Here is a 16,694-nt window from a genome sequence, read left to right on the forward strand (position 1 = left end):
AATATCCGATGGATACGAATTCGGTAATAGATATTAAATATCCGTCAAATTTGAATCCGAATCCGAATTCGGATAGTGTATACTGTAATCGAATTCGGATATAGCCATATCCGATTCGAATTCGATCCGTTTACACCCCTAAATACACCCTACATTCTTCTTGTGGTGGACTGAAAATTTAACTTCGGTAAAATAAGGGAAGTGGTACATTCGGCCCCTTTTCTTCCAGAGCCCCTTCTATTGTATTTATGACTATTACAATACAATGGGGTGGCCCAATGAAGAAAAAGGAGTGAATATATTCCCGATAATGATAGTAAGACTGTAAGACCTACTGTTTGCGTTAGTCTTGTTAGGACCTAGGGCTAGGTGTAATGCTAAATGGAGATCCCATTTATTAGATCAAGGGCTAGGATCTGATCTAGTCACGTGCCATTCATCTGAGGTGGTTGCTCTCACATGCAACAGCCAGCCGCGAAATGTCTTTCTACGATAGCCCCTAGCAAATCCCCGTCTTAAGATTTTAAGCGCGAGCAGAGCTTAGCTTTTAAACGTGAGGTGGAGACTGGACAGAGAGAGAGAGAGAGAGAGAGACGAAATGCAAACCCTAACGCTCTGCGAGGGCGTTTTTGGGGCAAATTTCAAGCCTTCCTTTCCAAATCTCTTTAAATCTTCAATCACTTTTCCTCTTTTTCCTTTCTCGCAGACGAAATCGAAGCTCTCTCGTCGGAATTCGTCCGTGATTGTATCTAGGTGACGAATTTTCTTCTTTTTCTTTTGAAAGATAGTGTAATTTCTGCTTGAATTTCGGACGAACGGATAAATTTGATGCAATTTTGTTCTATTTTTTTCCCAATTTAGTGCATGAATTCTGTAGAATTTAGTTAAACAAGAGCGCACTGTTGAATTCTTTCCTCTTTGCTATATTTATGTTTTAGAATGGATAGATTTGATGAGATTTCGGACGAACGGATAGATTTGATGCGATTTTGTTCTTTTTTTTTCCCAATTTAATGCATGAATTCTGTAGAATTTAGTTAAACAAGAGCTCAGTGTTGAATTCTTTGCTAGATTTATGTTTTATAGCGGATGGATTTGATGAGATTTTTTTTTTTTTAAAATTTAGTGCATAAATTCCGTAGAATTTAGTTAAACAAGTGCGCACTGTTGAATTCTTAGCTAGATTTATGTTTTTTTTGTTCTTTTATTTTTCGAGGATTTCCGGAAGTTACTGTGGTTTATGAAGCCTATGTAGGCATTTTTCTGAATCTGTTGTCAGTTATCCTTTTTTTTTTCTTTTTCGTACATAGATTTTGGCAGAAATTGTGGATGTAACTGGAATTCATGAAGCCTCTATTGATACTTGTTCAATCTTATGTGATTTTTCTTTCTTTCTTTTGTGCTTAGATTTTGCTAGATTTTCAGAACTAACAAGTTTGTCAAACTTCTGTTGATATTTTATTGAATCTTACGCAAATATTCTGTTCTTCTCATACTTGGATTTTGGAAGAATCCTCAGAAATTTTCTATATGATCATGTGACTTGTATTTTGCTTGACTACTTGGAGTCTCTTAATTTTGCTTCTATGAGTAGTTTTCTTTATTGGAATAGATCACCTTCATTGTTGCAGTTCACTTTCTTTAGTGAAAAGTTGGTTTTGAAAGAATTGTTTGACGAAAGCAAGTCCATTTTCCTGAATACAAATAAAATGTTTTGCAGGCATCCAAGACAATGGCCTCAATATGCAAGCGTGGATGAAGTGTCATTGGGGCACATTCCACAAACATCTTCAATCAATATGCGTGACATTGTAACTTTTCTCTGAACTACGCAAGATTTTCTGCTCTTGTTTACCTTGTTGATTTCAAAGATATTGGGTGTTTAGTATTTGCCTTTAGGTGTGACTGACGCTACGGAAGCGGAAGTCCAAGCGGCTTTCAATGGCATAAAAAAGGTGAGTAGGGACCGTCCAAAGAGTGTAATTGTTGAAGGGGATCCGTTTAATGTTATCCGGTGGCTGAGGGGTGGGATGGCTCCACCTTGGAGGTTTTTGGATTTTTTTGACGAAATGGAAGATATATTGGCGGAATAAGATATTGAGTTGATTCATGTTAGAAGGTCTGCTAACGATAAGGCGGACGCTTTGGCTAGAAGAGGGGTGGTATGCATCTCGATGAATTGGTCTGATCAATTTCTTATTTGATGGCCTAGTCGTTTTGTAATTAGTTTTTATTTTTTATTTTTTGTTCTGTATCTTTGGGTATTCCCTTTCGGGTGTCCCTTCTGTTTCTTTTATAAAATATGCCATTTCAAAAAAAAAAAAAATCAGTGTCTACATAATTAATAGGAAAAAGCTTTTATTTTGTTCAAGTTAAGTAAAAGCAAGGAATTCCAAACAATAGAATGATATGTTACAGATGAAAGAAGACTTTTCCAGTAATAGCTAGCAGATGGATCATTGTCAAGGCCAATGTTACTTTCTAAACCGATAATTGATTTGGCAGGTCTCCTCTTATAAATTTTGTTACTGATGTGATTGATTTACATATGATTCTCTGAGGTGATAAATAGCACATGTGAATGAAATCTTTCTCTTGTGTAGAACAATCTTCCACAAAGAGACATAGATGCCATTAATACTTAGTGCAATCTCCTTCAAGATAAGAGATATTGGTTCCTATTCGGAAAAAAAAGAAGAAAAGATACTGACAAAATAAGCTATTCTCCTTTGAAGGTTAGGGTAGCTTGGATACTCATTGGGCCAAAAACTAATTAAAGAGGGTGGACATCGGGAAACTCGCATACCCATCACACCCCCACACACTTCGAAAACTCCATTATAGGTACTTCTTTCCCTTCTCATTTGAATAACTAGGTTGAGTAGTTGATCACATGATAGGGTAGTCCATGCTACGGTAGTTAATTCCATGCCAATCAACAACGTGCATGCTAGGGTAGTTTAGTTTCAGTTATTACATATATTCATTAAAAAATACTAATCGACGCTGATGCTGTTGGAATTTTATAAGGGATTTGCTAGCGACCACTCAAATGGGATTTGAAACGGTCATTTGGATCCCATATAGCATTGCATCCAATTCTAGGTTGTGGATAATGTCTTTACCAACATTCTGAGAGAAAGTAACCATAGCTTTCCCCTCGGGGTTTCGAAGAACACCCCCAATTCCCGCACCTTCTTCCATGGCTGAAGCATCTGTGTTAAGTTTCACCCATCCCTCGTCGGGTTTTACCCATTGCACTGATTTCTGGATATTTTCTAAGTGAAATATAGGGAGCCCCAAGTTTACAGCAATGATTCGGCTCCTTTCTGATGGAGTGTCCATCAGGTTACAGTGGAGGACTCTTGTTCTAGTCTTATATCCAGGATATTCCGGAGGAGAAAAGTTTTGTGATTAGGAGTTCCCCATACAATCTGCCGTTCCTCTCCATCCAAATAGAATAAATGCCTCCCCCAAAAGCAATTCTGATGGCTATTGCCCCTTGGTTTCTTCCAGGGAAGTTGCTCCTGATCCATTCTTCTTCTTCCTTGAGGGTAGGTCTGAGTTTTCTTCTGTAATTGAATTGCCATAAAATGGATCTCCAAATCCATGCTGAAAAGGAGCACGAGAAGAACATGTGGTCGATGGTTTCTGGTTCGGCTTTGCAGAGTAAGCCTCTGGTTTCCCTTTGAGATCCAAGGAAATGCAACCTATCTCGAGTTGCCAGCTTATAATTTAAAGCCAACCAAGCATTGAACCCATGTTTGGGAATATGCCCTTTAAACCATACAGATTTATCCCAGGAGATATTTTGATATTTTTTCCTCACCTGGTTCCAAGCAGACTTCATGGTTAATCTGCCATCAAGGCATGGCTTCCAAACAGGAGTATTTTCTTCTGTTCCGGAGTAGGATGTTGTTTTTACAATCCTCTTCAGGTCTGTTAGCCATGGATGGTCGAAAATATCATCCCATTTCTCATTTCTGAATAGCTGATTAACTGATATGTTAGTAGGGAAAGTGATCCTAGTGATCCCATTTCTTCTTGTAGTGGACTGAAAATTTTACTTCTGTAAAATAAGGGAAGTTGTACATTCGGCCCCTTTTCTTCCATGGCCAGCCCCCTCTATTGTATTTATGACTTTCCCTTTACAATAAAAGGGGGTGGCCCAATGAAGAAAAAGGAGTGAATATATCATTTCCCTATAATGATAGTAAGACTGTAAGACCTACTGTTTGCGGGTTCATTGGGCCTAATTGAGTTAGTCTTGTTTGGACCTAGATCACAAGCCCAGTTACAAAGGGCTAGGTCTAGGTGTAATGCTAAATGGAGATCCCATTTATTAGATCAAGGGCTAGGATCTGATCTAGTCACGTGCCATTCATCTGAGGTGGTTGCTCTCACATGCAACAGCCAGCCGCGAAATGTCTTTCTACGATAGTCCCTAGCAAATCCCCATCTTAAGATTTTAAGCGCGAGCAGAGCTTAGCTTTTAAACGTGAGGTGGAGACTGGAGAGAGAGGGAGAGAGACAGAGACAGAGAGACGAAATGCAAACCCTAACGCTCTGCGAGGGCGTTTTTGGGGCAAATTTAAAGCCTTCCTTTCCAAATCTCTTTAAATCTTCAATCACTTTTCCTCTTTTTCCTTTCTCGCAGACGAAATCCAAGCTCTCTCGTCGGAATTCGTGCGTGATTGTATCGAGGTGACGAATTTTTTCTTTTTCTTTTGAAAGATAGTGTAATTTCTGCTTGAATTTCGGACGAACGGATAAATTTGATGCAATTTTGTTCTCTTTTTTTCCCAATTTAGTGCATGAATTCTGTAGAATTTAGTTAAACAAGAGCTCAGTGTTGAATTATTTGCTAGACTTATGTTTTATAACGGATGGATTTGATGAGATTTTGTTTTTTTTTTTTTTTTAATTTAGTGCATAAATTCCGTAGAATTTAGTTAAACAAGTGCGCACTGTTGAATTCTTAGCTAGATTTATGTTTTTTTTTGTTCTTTTATTTTTCGAGGATTTCGGAAGTTACTGTGGTTTATGAAGCCTCTGTAGGCATTTTTCTGAATCTGTTGTCAGTTATCCTTTTTTTTTCCTTTTTCGTACATAGATTTTTGCAGAAATTGTGGATGTAACTGGAATTCATGAAGCCTCTATTGATACTTGTTCAATCTTATGTGATTTTTCTTTCTTTCTTTTGTGCTTAGATTTTGCTAGATTTTCAGTACTAACAAATTTGTCAAACGTCTGTTGATATTTTATTGAATCTTATGCAAATATTCTGTTCTTCTCATACTTGGATTTTGGACGAATCCTCAGAAATTTTCTATATCATGTGGCTTGTATTTTGCTTGACTACTTGGAGTCTCTTAATCTTGCTTCTATGAGTAGTTTTCTTTATTGGAATAGGTCACCTTCATTGTTGCAGTTCACTTTCTTTAGTGATAAGTTGGTTTTGAAAGAATTGTTTGATGAAAGAAAGTCCATTTTCCTGATTACAAATAAAATGTTTTGCAGGCATCCAGGACAATGGCCTCAATATGCAAGCGTGAGTGAAGTGTCATTGGGGCATATTCCACAAACATCTTCAATCAATATGCGTGACATTGTAACTTTTCTTTGAACTACGCAAGATTTTCTGCTCTTGTTTACCTTGTTGATTTCAAAGAAATTGGGTGTTTAGTATTTACATTTTTCATTGTAATGACCAATAATGCCATTCAAAAAAACATTGTAATGAACAATAATAATCCCATCTTACCTACCACAAAAAAAAAACAATTATAAACAGGAGTTATTTAGTTTCAATATTTTACCATGGCATGTCATGAAATAGAGTCAGAGTTATACCTAATTTCTCAGTTTCTATCTCTAGTTTTATTTGAATTTCTTGCTCCTAGAACTTGAGTTTTGTAATGTTGTTTTCTACTAATAACGAAGCTAATATGTTCAGGGAAGAGCATCTGATAAGATGAGTGATGACACTAACTATCTGCCCATGGACAATAAATACATGACAAACAGACCAGGGGGATCTTGAGCTGTTGTGAGAATGACATTGAGTAAGGCCAAGATTAACTAGCCTATCCCCCAACCTCTTCTCGAGTCCCAGGGAAGATTGTGAAATGAGATGCTGGCTCATGCTGTTAGGTCCACTATCTCATTGAACTAGTATGGTTAGCGTGCTTCCTTGTTCAAATAACACTCAAGGAGTCACCTTCCCAACCTGCGTGGGTTGAAGCTGTCAACATGACAAAGAGCGTATGTTCATGAATTGTTTTGAGTGTTGTGGTATTTTCATTATACATTATAGGGAGATTTATTATTTTATCAATCTAAGTCTTCTGTGGGTATTTTTATCATTCCAATTGTGTTCTTGAACCATGCATACAATGCCACTGTGGGGCTTTCAAGTTTAAAGGCATAAAAAATTTTGAGCCACAACACTCCCTCCTTCCCGCTTACTTCATGCCCCCACCTCCCCAACCCTATTGTTATTGCACTTCCCCAACCCTACTGTTATTGTACTTCTGATGGTGGATTAAAGGAACTACTAAGCAACCCCTTTCAAGACATTTTCGAAGCATGCAAGGCAAGGATTTCTCAATCACTTCTGGTCAAGTTAAGATGGAAATCACCTCTGTTTGTGATTATCCGTGGATGGGTTCTCTCAAGTCATGTAACTGTCTCATGCAATAATTGACCGAAAAAAAAAGCATCTCAGGTAATACTAATACAAAGTATTAGTAAAAAAGCATCGCATGTAATACTAATACTCATGCTTGATAATAATATATTTGCTAGATGCGTGCTATGCATTCTCCGAGTCTCAATAGACAACAAAGTATTCTTGTGCAATAACATCTTTGATCAAATAGAAGAACAACAAGATATCTATGTATTCTCTTGTAATTTAGTAGTAGTTCCAGCTCCTTATCACCGGTTTTTACATTAACAATTTGACAGTCTTATTTTTAAATATTAAACAAAATTCACTACACATAGAAAACCTTATAACTGGATGCTGATAAATGATAATTAGATATATCTGACTATTATGCTTGGTTAGGTCGGTGCTCTATTCAAGCCCTAGGAAGTGATTTAAGTGAACTTTGGTGCTAACTTGGTTTAACTGTTTTATTGCAGAAGCTCAGGTTTGGGATGATAATTTTTTTTTTTTTTGCTTTCTGATGATTTGTTTTTATTCCGGAATGTTATGGTATATTGATGCGGTATTCTTCAAGACTCATGGCACTGATATATATGGTTTTGGTGTTAAGACATTACAGTTTGACTGTAGGAACTCAAATTCCTTGATGATAAGAGTAGCAAAGCAACTTCAAGATTGGTGCAAATTCAACATTATTCTGGTGGCACAGATAGATCTCTGGCTGAAATTAGCTTAATGAACGAGGACCATATATTACGACCTTTCAAACATGATGCTGTTCCAGTTTCTAATGCATCATTTCACAGCGCATTGAAGTTTGCAGTTCTCTTTGGGTTGCTCAGTTTTCAAGGCTCTCCACAGGCAGCAGCTAGTTCAGATTCTGGCAATGCAATGCAATCTATTGCTTATTTGGGAGACTTTGGTGATCTTAGCACAGGTTTTGCTTCGGTTAGGGAAACTTCCTTGTATTTGATTTTTTTTTTCATTGTATGTCATAGTACTATGCCTTACAAATACCCAAGTGAAGAATGCAACTTAAATTTTATCAGCCAATTTACTTTCCCTGTGTGGAAACCAATATCTTTTAATAGATTACGATCAAATCGTTTTAAGCCACTAACATCACTTTGTAATCATATTCTATTGTAGGCGTTCTTGCTGATCTTTTTCTCTGAGCTAGGGGATAAAACATTTTTTATTGCGGTAAGGATGCAAGTGTTGCCCTTTTATGCTTATCTCTAAGATTATTGACACTCAAGTACACGTGAAAATGAGATGATCAAGTTGAATTAGCATTTTCTGGTAAATGGTTTAATATGTGTTTATGTTGTACATGCATAAGTCTTTATGAAGTTTATAGGTACTTATAATCATAGAATATCCATAACGATTACATTAAATTCCTTTCAGAAAGGGCTCCACCTGATGAATTGGATCCCTTGGTGGAAGTCTTCTTTGATTAAATGAAGAAATCTCATTATCAAATATAATAATTCACTATATGGTTGCATCCCATGTCCATAGATTATTAAATTTACGGCCCTAGTTTACCCAACTTGAAGCCTTCTAGATGAATATGGAAACCCATTCAGCATTGCTACATTAAGGTAATACATCTCAGTAAATCTAGCCAAGAAATACCAAAGAGGATATGAATCCTTCTTCATTCAGTGGAAAAGAATTGAAAAATCTCTTTCAATGAATAACTAGTAAGAATCCATCTTCCCTTGTTAGGATTTTATGCTTCAAGGCAAACGACTTAATGTCCATGTCTTGTTATTGTTGTTATTGTTTAAGGCAAACGACATAAAAGTGTCAAGAAATGGGTTGTTATTGTTTAAATATGAGTAGTGGAAAGATTTCACTGAGAAGTGTCCAACAGATTCCAGTGTCTACAGGGTAAGTCGAGGACAAGTGATTCTTGGGGTACTATAAGTTTAGATCATTGGGGTTGGCCCTACTATAAACCGAGGGAAATTGATCAACCAGTGGCATCTTGTCACACCATTTATCAAGCCAAAAGGATATTGTATGCCTATTGCTAGCTGTTATAAAAATCTTGGATCTTTATTAAAATTGCCAAATATGGGTTTCCACTTTCCCGACATTTTGATTTTCTGCCCACTTAATCATTATTTTGAACAAACAATTATTATTTTAGTGCCTGTTGTCAGATATGAATAGCCTCATCATTTGGACTCAAACTTCCACTCTTATACATGTTTTTGTTTCTCAATGTATTTGCTCTATGAGACATCATTGAATGTTCAGTTGGGTGCAAAGTAAGAACAATGTTGATCATAATCCTTCAAAAGTAGTATTTCAAATATTTCTATGTTCAAGGTGGAAAGTTTGCTCCCTTCTAAAGCAAGATTTCTATTCCTTGAGCAGGCAATTTTAGCAGCTCGGAATTCTGCAGCAATTGTTTTCATTGGAACTTTTGGTGCGCTTGCGTAAGTTCTATATGCAATTCATGGTAACTGGGATCTTCTTTTTCTTTATAAGCTTATGTTAAACATTTTTCATTGGTAACAAGCTTCTATACATTTGTTCCTACAATAAGAAGCTGTCTTAGCTTCCAAAGAATGATCTCCAAGAAAGCTCCTATGCATTTGTTCCTTTGAGAGGAAGCTTCCTTAGCTTCCAAATAATGATCTTCAAGAATTTCACCATTCTTTAGGGAACACACCTTTTCCCAGGAAATGTGGTTCTTATAGTTTATGAAGCAGTAGGATGTGTAGAATCGTGAAACTCATATATGGGCGAAGTGAGGTGTAGTTAATTCAGGTAATCAACATCAATATACTCAAGATTTGCTAATATAAAGTATAAAGCCTAATTTCCCCTACCACCCGATATCATATCCTAGGAGAATGCCTTTGCTAGTTTCATTGTCTCAACACTCCCGAAAAATTGAGGATGGCTATTAATCATGTCCGGTTTGCAAATTGCAGTGAGAAGCTGAAATGTTCTTTGTCGAGACCTTCAGTAAACAAATTCAATACAAAAGTGATATCCGGTGAATCCTTTCTGATAAAATGTAAACCCATTGTAATATATTAAAGATTAACACTTATATGAAGTGGACTCTAGTCATTCAAACTATATGAATGAGAAACGATCTAGGTCACTAAGGAGACTTTCTCAAACAGCTCACTAGCTCTAAAATCCATTATCCTGTATTCTACTTTGATTGTTGATCTAGAGACTGGGTCTTTTGGCCTAATCAGCATTACTATAACAAAATACTTGACTGAGACCATTAGCTAACAAGATCTCAAGACCCAAGTCTGACTTTATCCTTTCAGGGATTCTAAAAAAATATTTTCAAATGTTTACAGAGTAACAAATATATAGCCTCATGATAGACAGGTATACTAGGCCCCCTACCAAGTGCCCATTATCATGTTGCATCACATGGAATATCTCCTAAATTGATGAGTTGTTGTTTTTGCTTTAAAGGAAGGTAATAAGTTTCCTGCTAGCAACCTTACAATACTTCCTCTCAGCCAGAACTATTCCATGTTCAGACCTTGCCGTTTTTGCTTCAGCAAAGATTCTTTAATTTAAGGGAATCCTTAATGTCAAATTACTATTGTAAAAGGAGTAATTATTCTATACCCAATGATCAGATTGATTTCCATATGGAAGAATGATTTTTACATGGTTTTCTTTCATTAAAGAATCATGTTTTTTTAACCCACTCCGTAGATGCTAGAGACAAGTGGCAAGGAGTCAGGTACTGAATAATACTTTTGGGCACTAATGTTTTTAGAGATGACGGGGGAGGTTATTTTGACTTACTATGGGAAAAATGGAATTTCTGATTTGATCGAAGCTGAGGCAGGGGGATCTTATCCAGGCTGCACATCTTTAAAACGGATTTGGGTATATCTTTATGGCTCAAATAGGTTTCCTTGAACGCAATTGGTTGCATGTTGCAAAGAATTGATGGACCATGGAGATTGGTTCATATTTTGAATGAAACCTTTGATATTTGTAGACATCAGATGTCTCTCTTTTCATGTTATGAGAGATGAGAATGAAGTGGCCGACTCCCTTGCCAAAGAGGGAGCCAGTAGAGATGTTTTTGTGATGGGCAAGCTCTGCGCTTTTGTAATTTTTTGTTATTCCTTTCACAAAGCACTATCTAGTTCAAAAAAGAAAGAAAAATAGTTTTGAATACTAAATTTATTTTAGTTATTCCTTTCCGACTGCCATGATTTTGGAATGTGTGATCACCGAATTGTAATTATCATCTCTATATCATGTGCAGGGCAATGACTTTTGTATCGGTTGCTCTTGGTCGTACCTTCCATTATGTTGATGACATTCTTCCATTCAGGTACTTACATTATGCTTCTCATAGATAACTCTGGGATTCAGTTAACTTTTGGGGGTGTCTCTCCTGTCCAATTTTCTCTAATGAAATCTCTCTTAGTTTTTGAAAGAAAAATTCTAACACCAATCTATGATTCATAGGTTAGGTGAGACGGAGTTGCCCATTGATGATATTGCAGCAGTTTGCCTTCTGGTAACGTCAGTAATGCCATATTCAAAAAATAGAAAAGAGTGAGTTAAAAAAAAAACTAATTTGTGATAATTTCAGGTCTATTTTGGAGTTTCTACTTTGCTTGGCGCTGCTTCAAGTGATGGTTTGAAAACAGAAGAAGAACAAAAGGAGGTGATGTATCTATTTGCATTCATCATTAAAAAAAAGTATATATCTGCATTTTAAAATATCCTACCAGTGTGAGAAGCGATGCAGGGAGCGAGGTGTTTAGAAAAGAGAAAGTGAGTGAAGTGAAAGGCTCTAAAGAAAGTGAAGAGAAAATTTGTGGGAAGCATCATTGGAAGTCAATATGAAGCATGTAATAGGCCTCATTGGAAGCAAATAAGAAGTGCATAGAAAGAGTAGGATTGTAGTAGGTTAGAGAGGACGGGTTAATACAAGTAAGCATAAGTAGAAAGAAGACTTAGCAACTAATAGAATTAAAATTTTTAGGAGTTTACAACTTCACATCTTTTATCCATGTATATATTTTTTTTGAATGGCATTATTCATGTATATTTAATATTATTTTTTTGGGAAAAGATCCACATAATTTTCATTTGAAACTTAAGATAAGTTTTCAAGTTTTAAATGTACTCTTTTTTTTAAATACATTGATTCATCATCATTCAAAGGAGAAAATAATCTTTTAGGAAGAAATAATCAGCTAAATAGGAAGTATACTCTTAAGAGGAAGTGTGCATGAAACGTTTGGTAAGCACACTTCCCCTAAATTAGGGTGGCGGGAAGAAATTAGCTTCCGAAGAGAGTTTCCTAGGAAGTGAGCTTCCCATCCAACTAAGGAAGTTTTAGTTAACTATGGTCCAGATCAAATAGAAGGGAGCATGTTTATGTTCTAGTTTCCTTCTTTGTCCATCATTGTCCTCAACTCATTCTGAAATCTATCTACAAGTCTCATGACATTAATGATGCTCTTTTCATACCTGAATTTTAATTACTGCCCAGCTTTTAGGAAGCATAGTGTTTTAATAATACAAAATCTCACACCCTACCTTGAAATTTGTATCAGGCAGAGCTAGCAGTTTCCAAGTTTTCAGGAAATGGTTCTGGGATAATAGCAGCAGCTAATACTGTGATAAGCACTTTCTTTCTGGTTTTTGTTGCTGAATGGGGTGATAAATCTTTTTTCTCTACAATTGGTAAATCTTGAATTATCTGCTTCAGTTTATCTTGTGCAGTAAGTGTTCTCTAATTTACATACAGTCTGCACGCTGAAATTAATGGTTTTTTTTTTGTGCAGCTCTTGCTGCAGCTTCCTCACCTCTTGGAGTCATTGGGGGAGCGCTGGCTGGTCATGCTGTTGCAACTTCGGTAATTTATTTATTTTTTTGTTGAAGAAAACGACTTTGGTAAGTTTAAAATTTGAAATTTCCATCCAGACCTCTCCAAGGAATGACCTGCTAGGTTTTCGTTTTTAATGCTTCTTTTGATAGTCGTAAAATCATGTTATTATTTCTTTTGTGCAGCTTGCTGTTCTTGGGGGTTCCTTGTTTGGCACATTCTTCTCTGAGAAGGTGAGCTTCAGATTTCAACTCGTGGCCACTAGATTGATTTATCCAAGCGAAGTGTATCAATACTAGTCAAAAAGCAGTGTTACAACTTTTATTTTCAATCGATTAACTGTATTATGCATACTTGCTATTGTAAAGAGGACATCAAAGCCCCCTTATTTCTGATTTTAATCTCCACTTTCCGAAGAACATCTGGATTATCCCCGTTCCATTGTTTAATCATACGATGCTGAGGTTCATGTACAATTGCTAGATTTGTTGTTGTGTGAATTTGTTGCTTACATTTGATCTATGCTAACTTTTATGCAATGCTAATGGGCAATATAAATGTGATGTTATTTTTTTTTGTATACGACGCTTGTTCTGGAAAAAGATATGAATCGTAACCCATGGTCAATCCCAATTTATGTTATGCATAATTCAGAAAAAGGCAAAATTAAATAAGAAAAAAATCATTAGTGTCATAAATGAATCTGTGGAGTGCAGGATTCCAAAAGTTGTTGACAACATGGACTATATCATTAGTTTGCGTATGTTTAAAAGAATTACACTTTTTTTTCTTGGATTACCTTCACTGTTATGTATTTGAAATTTAAAGCATCTGTTACTCTATGGTATATTTCTTTCATGCCTCAATTTATTAAATCAATGTGCCATGCAAGCCACTAGCCAAATCCTACAGATGCTTTACATTTTTATGGTCTTTTTGGCTTTCCCCTAGGATTTAATTTAATTGCACCATGAGTGCTTGTGAAAGGTTTTTGTCTATCCCTAATATCTGGGAAATTTTCAAAATGCAGTTTTTTTTTTTTTGGGAGGCAAAACTTCTTACACTGTTTGAATCTAACTTCTTCAACTGTTTCCCTTGTACAGGTTATTGCATATGTAGGGGGAGTTCTTTTCCTAGTTTTCGCTGTGGTAACACTGATCGAGATAGTGAGTCAAGTCCACATTTTATAGAGTGGGGTGGGAACAACAGCCCCAGGATCAGGTTAATTTGGTGATATATTTTTTTCATTGGTAGATGCATCTTTTTCTTTTTCTAACTATTATAGAGAATTGTACCACATCTCATTACTTCATCTGTTATTGGAAGAATTAATTCTAGCCAAATAATCAAAATTCCAAGGATTTTGAGTTTCTTTTAGTTCTCAGTGTCTCATCTATTGTTAACCTGTTCACGTGCAGCACGCACACGTGTATCAATTGGTAAGATTTTTGCAATAAATTTTACTTATAAATTTTAAATTTCTGTTTCGGCATGAATTTCAGACCTAACCGAAACCAAAATTTCGGCTGAAATTCGGTAGAAAGGCGTGAAATGTCATTTTTCTAGCCCTAAATTTCGGGATTTTGCGTCCACGGTTTGTGGAGGTAAAATGGACGTGTCTAAACCTTCACAAATCTGTCCATTTTTTGCCTCCACGGTTCGAAGGGTTAGGATGATCCTATGGAGCTGATTTTTGTGGACACCCTATCTATGTGAGGGCCAATCAAATGAATGGTTTGGATCACCCAAACAACGTGGGCCTCCACTGTATTTTAAGCTAGTGTGTAGATAACTTATCTGTAGAAACCGTTTTCTCAATTATGAAAACGCATGGAATCATATACAAATGAAAGAATGTTAGTGAGGAAATGCTATAATAAGCAGAGGAACTTAGAGGTAGTAGTATTTTTGTCATTTTATGAGATAAAGATGCTTTAGTCATTTACATGTGAGAGACATTTTGGTGGTTTCCCATGAATAAGGTAATGTGGTCATTTTACTCGAGATATGGTTATTTTGTCATGGGGGTATTTTTGTCAATTTCCACAAGATAGAGATATTTTCGTCATTTTCTATCTTGTGAGAGGTATTTTTGTCATTTTAATAAATACGTGTAATTTTATCATTTTATGGAAGTGTTACTTATATAATCTTCTATGAGAATTTAGTGGAGGTTTCTGTCACATTTTTCATGGGAAGGGTACTTGGGTTTCGTTAAAGAGAGAATTTAGTGGAGGGTAAACTGATTCTGATTTAAGTTGGAAAATCTTACCACAAATTTGGCCTAAAAATTAGGTAGCCTTTGTTCAATTCGAATGAGAATTTCATCATGTCTTAAGAAACATCCCATCTTATTTGGATTAGGGGTGCTGCTAGGAGACTTAAGAGTGGGACCCAACAAATCCCCATATGCCACATGGCATGCGAGGGGTAGGTTTGCCAATTTAAAGAAAGGGAAAAATACACTTAGACCCCTTGTGGTTTCTGACACATTCAACTTAACCCCTAATGTTTAAAAAGTTACAAGTAGACCCCTGGGGTTTCAATTTGTATAAGGTAGGCCCCCTCTTTTGAAACACTATCAATGCTAATGAATACCTCATACACCCCTCGAAACCCCATATCTGAATCCAAACACTACCAAAAACACAGTGGGCGCACATTGTTTGGATGATCCAAAGCGTTCATTTGATGGGCCCTGACATAGATAGGGGGGTGTGCCAAAAAATCGGCTCCATCAGATCATCCTAACCCTTCAATCTGTGGACGAACTGTCAACTGAGGGGGTCTACCTGACACAAATTGAAACCATAGGGGGTCTACTTGTAACTTTTTAAACATTAGGGGTTAAGTTGAATGTAAGAGAAACCACAGGGGGTCTAAGTGTATTTTTCCCTTCTCCGTTTGGTTACCAGAATTTTTTTGGTTCTTGGGATTTCTGTGGAACAAAAGACTCCCTGAGAGATTGGTGGAAAAAAAAACTCCCTAGAAGTATCCCGGTAAAATAAAAATCCCATGTTTGGTTGACCGGACTATGGTGGAAAAAGAAGCCAAAAAAACGAGGAACAAGGTTAATTAACTTGTGAAGAGGCTATTTTTTCAGTTCCACTCTCAGCCCCAACTTGGTTAGCATTTTCCTTTCCAACACATGGGACACCCAACTGCAGTGAACCTGCCCATCAAATCTGTTCAATCCTTCTGACATGTAGTACATCAGCCCCTTTGCAGTCATTGATACACTGCTGCTGCTGGGTGTCCCTAGGAATGAAAAGGGGCGCATTTATCATTTCCCTATCTTTATTCTTGGGTTAAATATAAAAAATGTTTTACTGTCATTTTATTGGTAAGGCATGCTTGGCAACTATATAAAAAAATCATGGAATGCAGTGATTTGACGTGTAGAAAAGAGCCGAGAGAGAGAGAGAGAGAGAGATTCGGTTTCAGTGGTGAGCATGTGAAGAGCCTAGAGAACGAAGGGGAAAAAACGAGGATTTTTTCTCTGTTTTCTAGTCCCATCTTATGCTCCTAACTCGTCCCCATTTCAAATGTCTCTCACTCCAGCCCTCTATGCCCCTCTCGCATGGGATAATCAAATATCTCATGGGATTCTTTTCCGTGGTCGCCAGACATGCCCTAGGCCTTAAACGAATGCTATGCTAATCTCTTATGGCCTTGATTCTTAGCATTCCCATTGGATATGAAAAGGGAAATGATATCAGAACTTCAATGTTTTGATGAGAAACCATATGATGCCCAACCGTTAAGGAACAAGGGCGGAGAGAGAGAGAACTCAACTCCCGCCCTTGATTTCCGATTCAGCAAAAAGTCAAAAAAGGTGGTTTTGACTGGTTCGGAAATCAAGGGGGGAGGGGTTCTCTCTCTCCGCCCTTGTTGTTTGACGGTCGAGCACCATATAAATTCTGTGTTTTGATATCCATTTAATAGGCTTGTGAGAGCTTTTTAGGGAACTGTAATAACCTGTTGACAGCCTTTAAATACTTAAAGACAAGCTAGTAGAGCGTGATCATATCAAAACATTGGAGTGTTGATATCATTTCCCTATCAAAAATTCAAAACCATAAGGATTGTTTCCAGTCATGAGTTCCCATGCAGCATAAGAAGGATACATTTCAGAAAAAGAAAAAAAAAAAAAAAAAAAACACTGAC

The 16,694-nt window shown here is 36.7% G+C and overlaps 1 protein-coding gene across 4 annotated transcripts; it reads left to right on the plus strand.

Annotated features, from left to right (window-relative positions):
- Positions 1-542: 542 nt before the first annotated feature.
- Positions 543-13,904, plus strand: LOC143890450 (GDT1-like protein 1, chloroplastic). 4 transcript variants are annotated; one of them, XM_077395139.1, is made up of 14 exons: positions 543-753; positions 1,721-1,811; positions 4,658-4,704; positions 5,521-5,611; positions 7,304-7,621; positions 7,823-7,876; positions 9,065-9,126; positions 10,950-11,018; positions 11,156-11,207; positions 11,283-11,357; positions 12,256-12,358; positions 12,487-12,557; positions 12,713-12,760; positions 13,631-13,904. In XM_077395139.1, the coding sequence occupies exons 1-14, from the start codon at positions 599-601 to the stop codon at positions 13,715-13,717; spliced, it is 1,323 nt and encodes a 440-aa protein (XP_077251254.1). In that variant the 5' UTR covers positions 543-598; the 3' UTR covers positions 13,718-13,904. The 4 variants fall into 4 exon arrangements, with proteins under 4 accessions (XP_077251254.1, XP_077251256.1, XP_077251253.1 ...); XM_077395141.1 differs by having other exon boundaries at positions 5,521-5,551; positions 12,256-12,385; XM_077395138.1 differs by having other exon boundaries at positions 544-753; positions 12,256-12,385.
- The last annotated feature ends 2,790 nt before the right edge of the window (positions 13,905-16,694 follow it).

Source organism: Tasmannia lanceolata, unplaced genomic scaffold (genome assembly GCF_043159265.1).
Source record: "Tasmannia lanceolata isolate RefF3 unplaced genomic scaffold, GAP_Taslan_0.1 ptg000013l, whole genome shotgun sequence".
Taxonomy (NCBI): Eukaryota; Viridiplantae; Streptophyta; class Magnoliopsida; order Canellales; family Winteraceae; genus Tasmannia; species Tasmannia lanceolata.

Excerpts from the sequence above, each read along its gene's own strand:
- LOC143890450 (XM_077395138.1), top strand. The coding sequence starts at position 599 with ATGCAAACCCTAACGCTCTGCGAGGGCGTTTTTGGGGCAAATTTCAAG. Across the intron at positions 7,622-7,822 it reads TTAGCACAGGTTTTGCTTCG|GCGTTCTTGCTGATCTTTTT; the intron begins GTTAGGGAAACT and ends ATTCTATTGTAG. Across the intron at positions 11,208-11,282 it reads TTGCAGCAGTTTGCCTTCTG|GTCTATTTTGGAGTTTCTAC; the intron begins GTAACGTCAGTA and ends TGATAATTTCAG.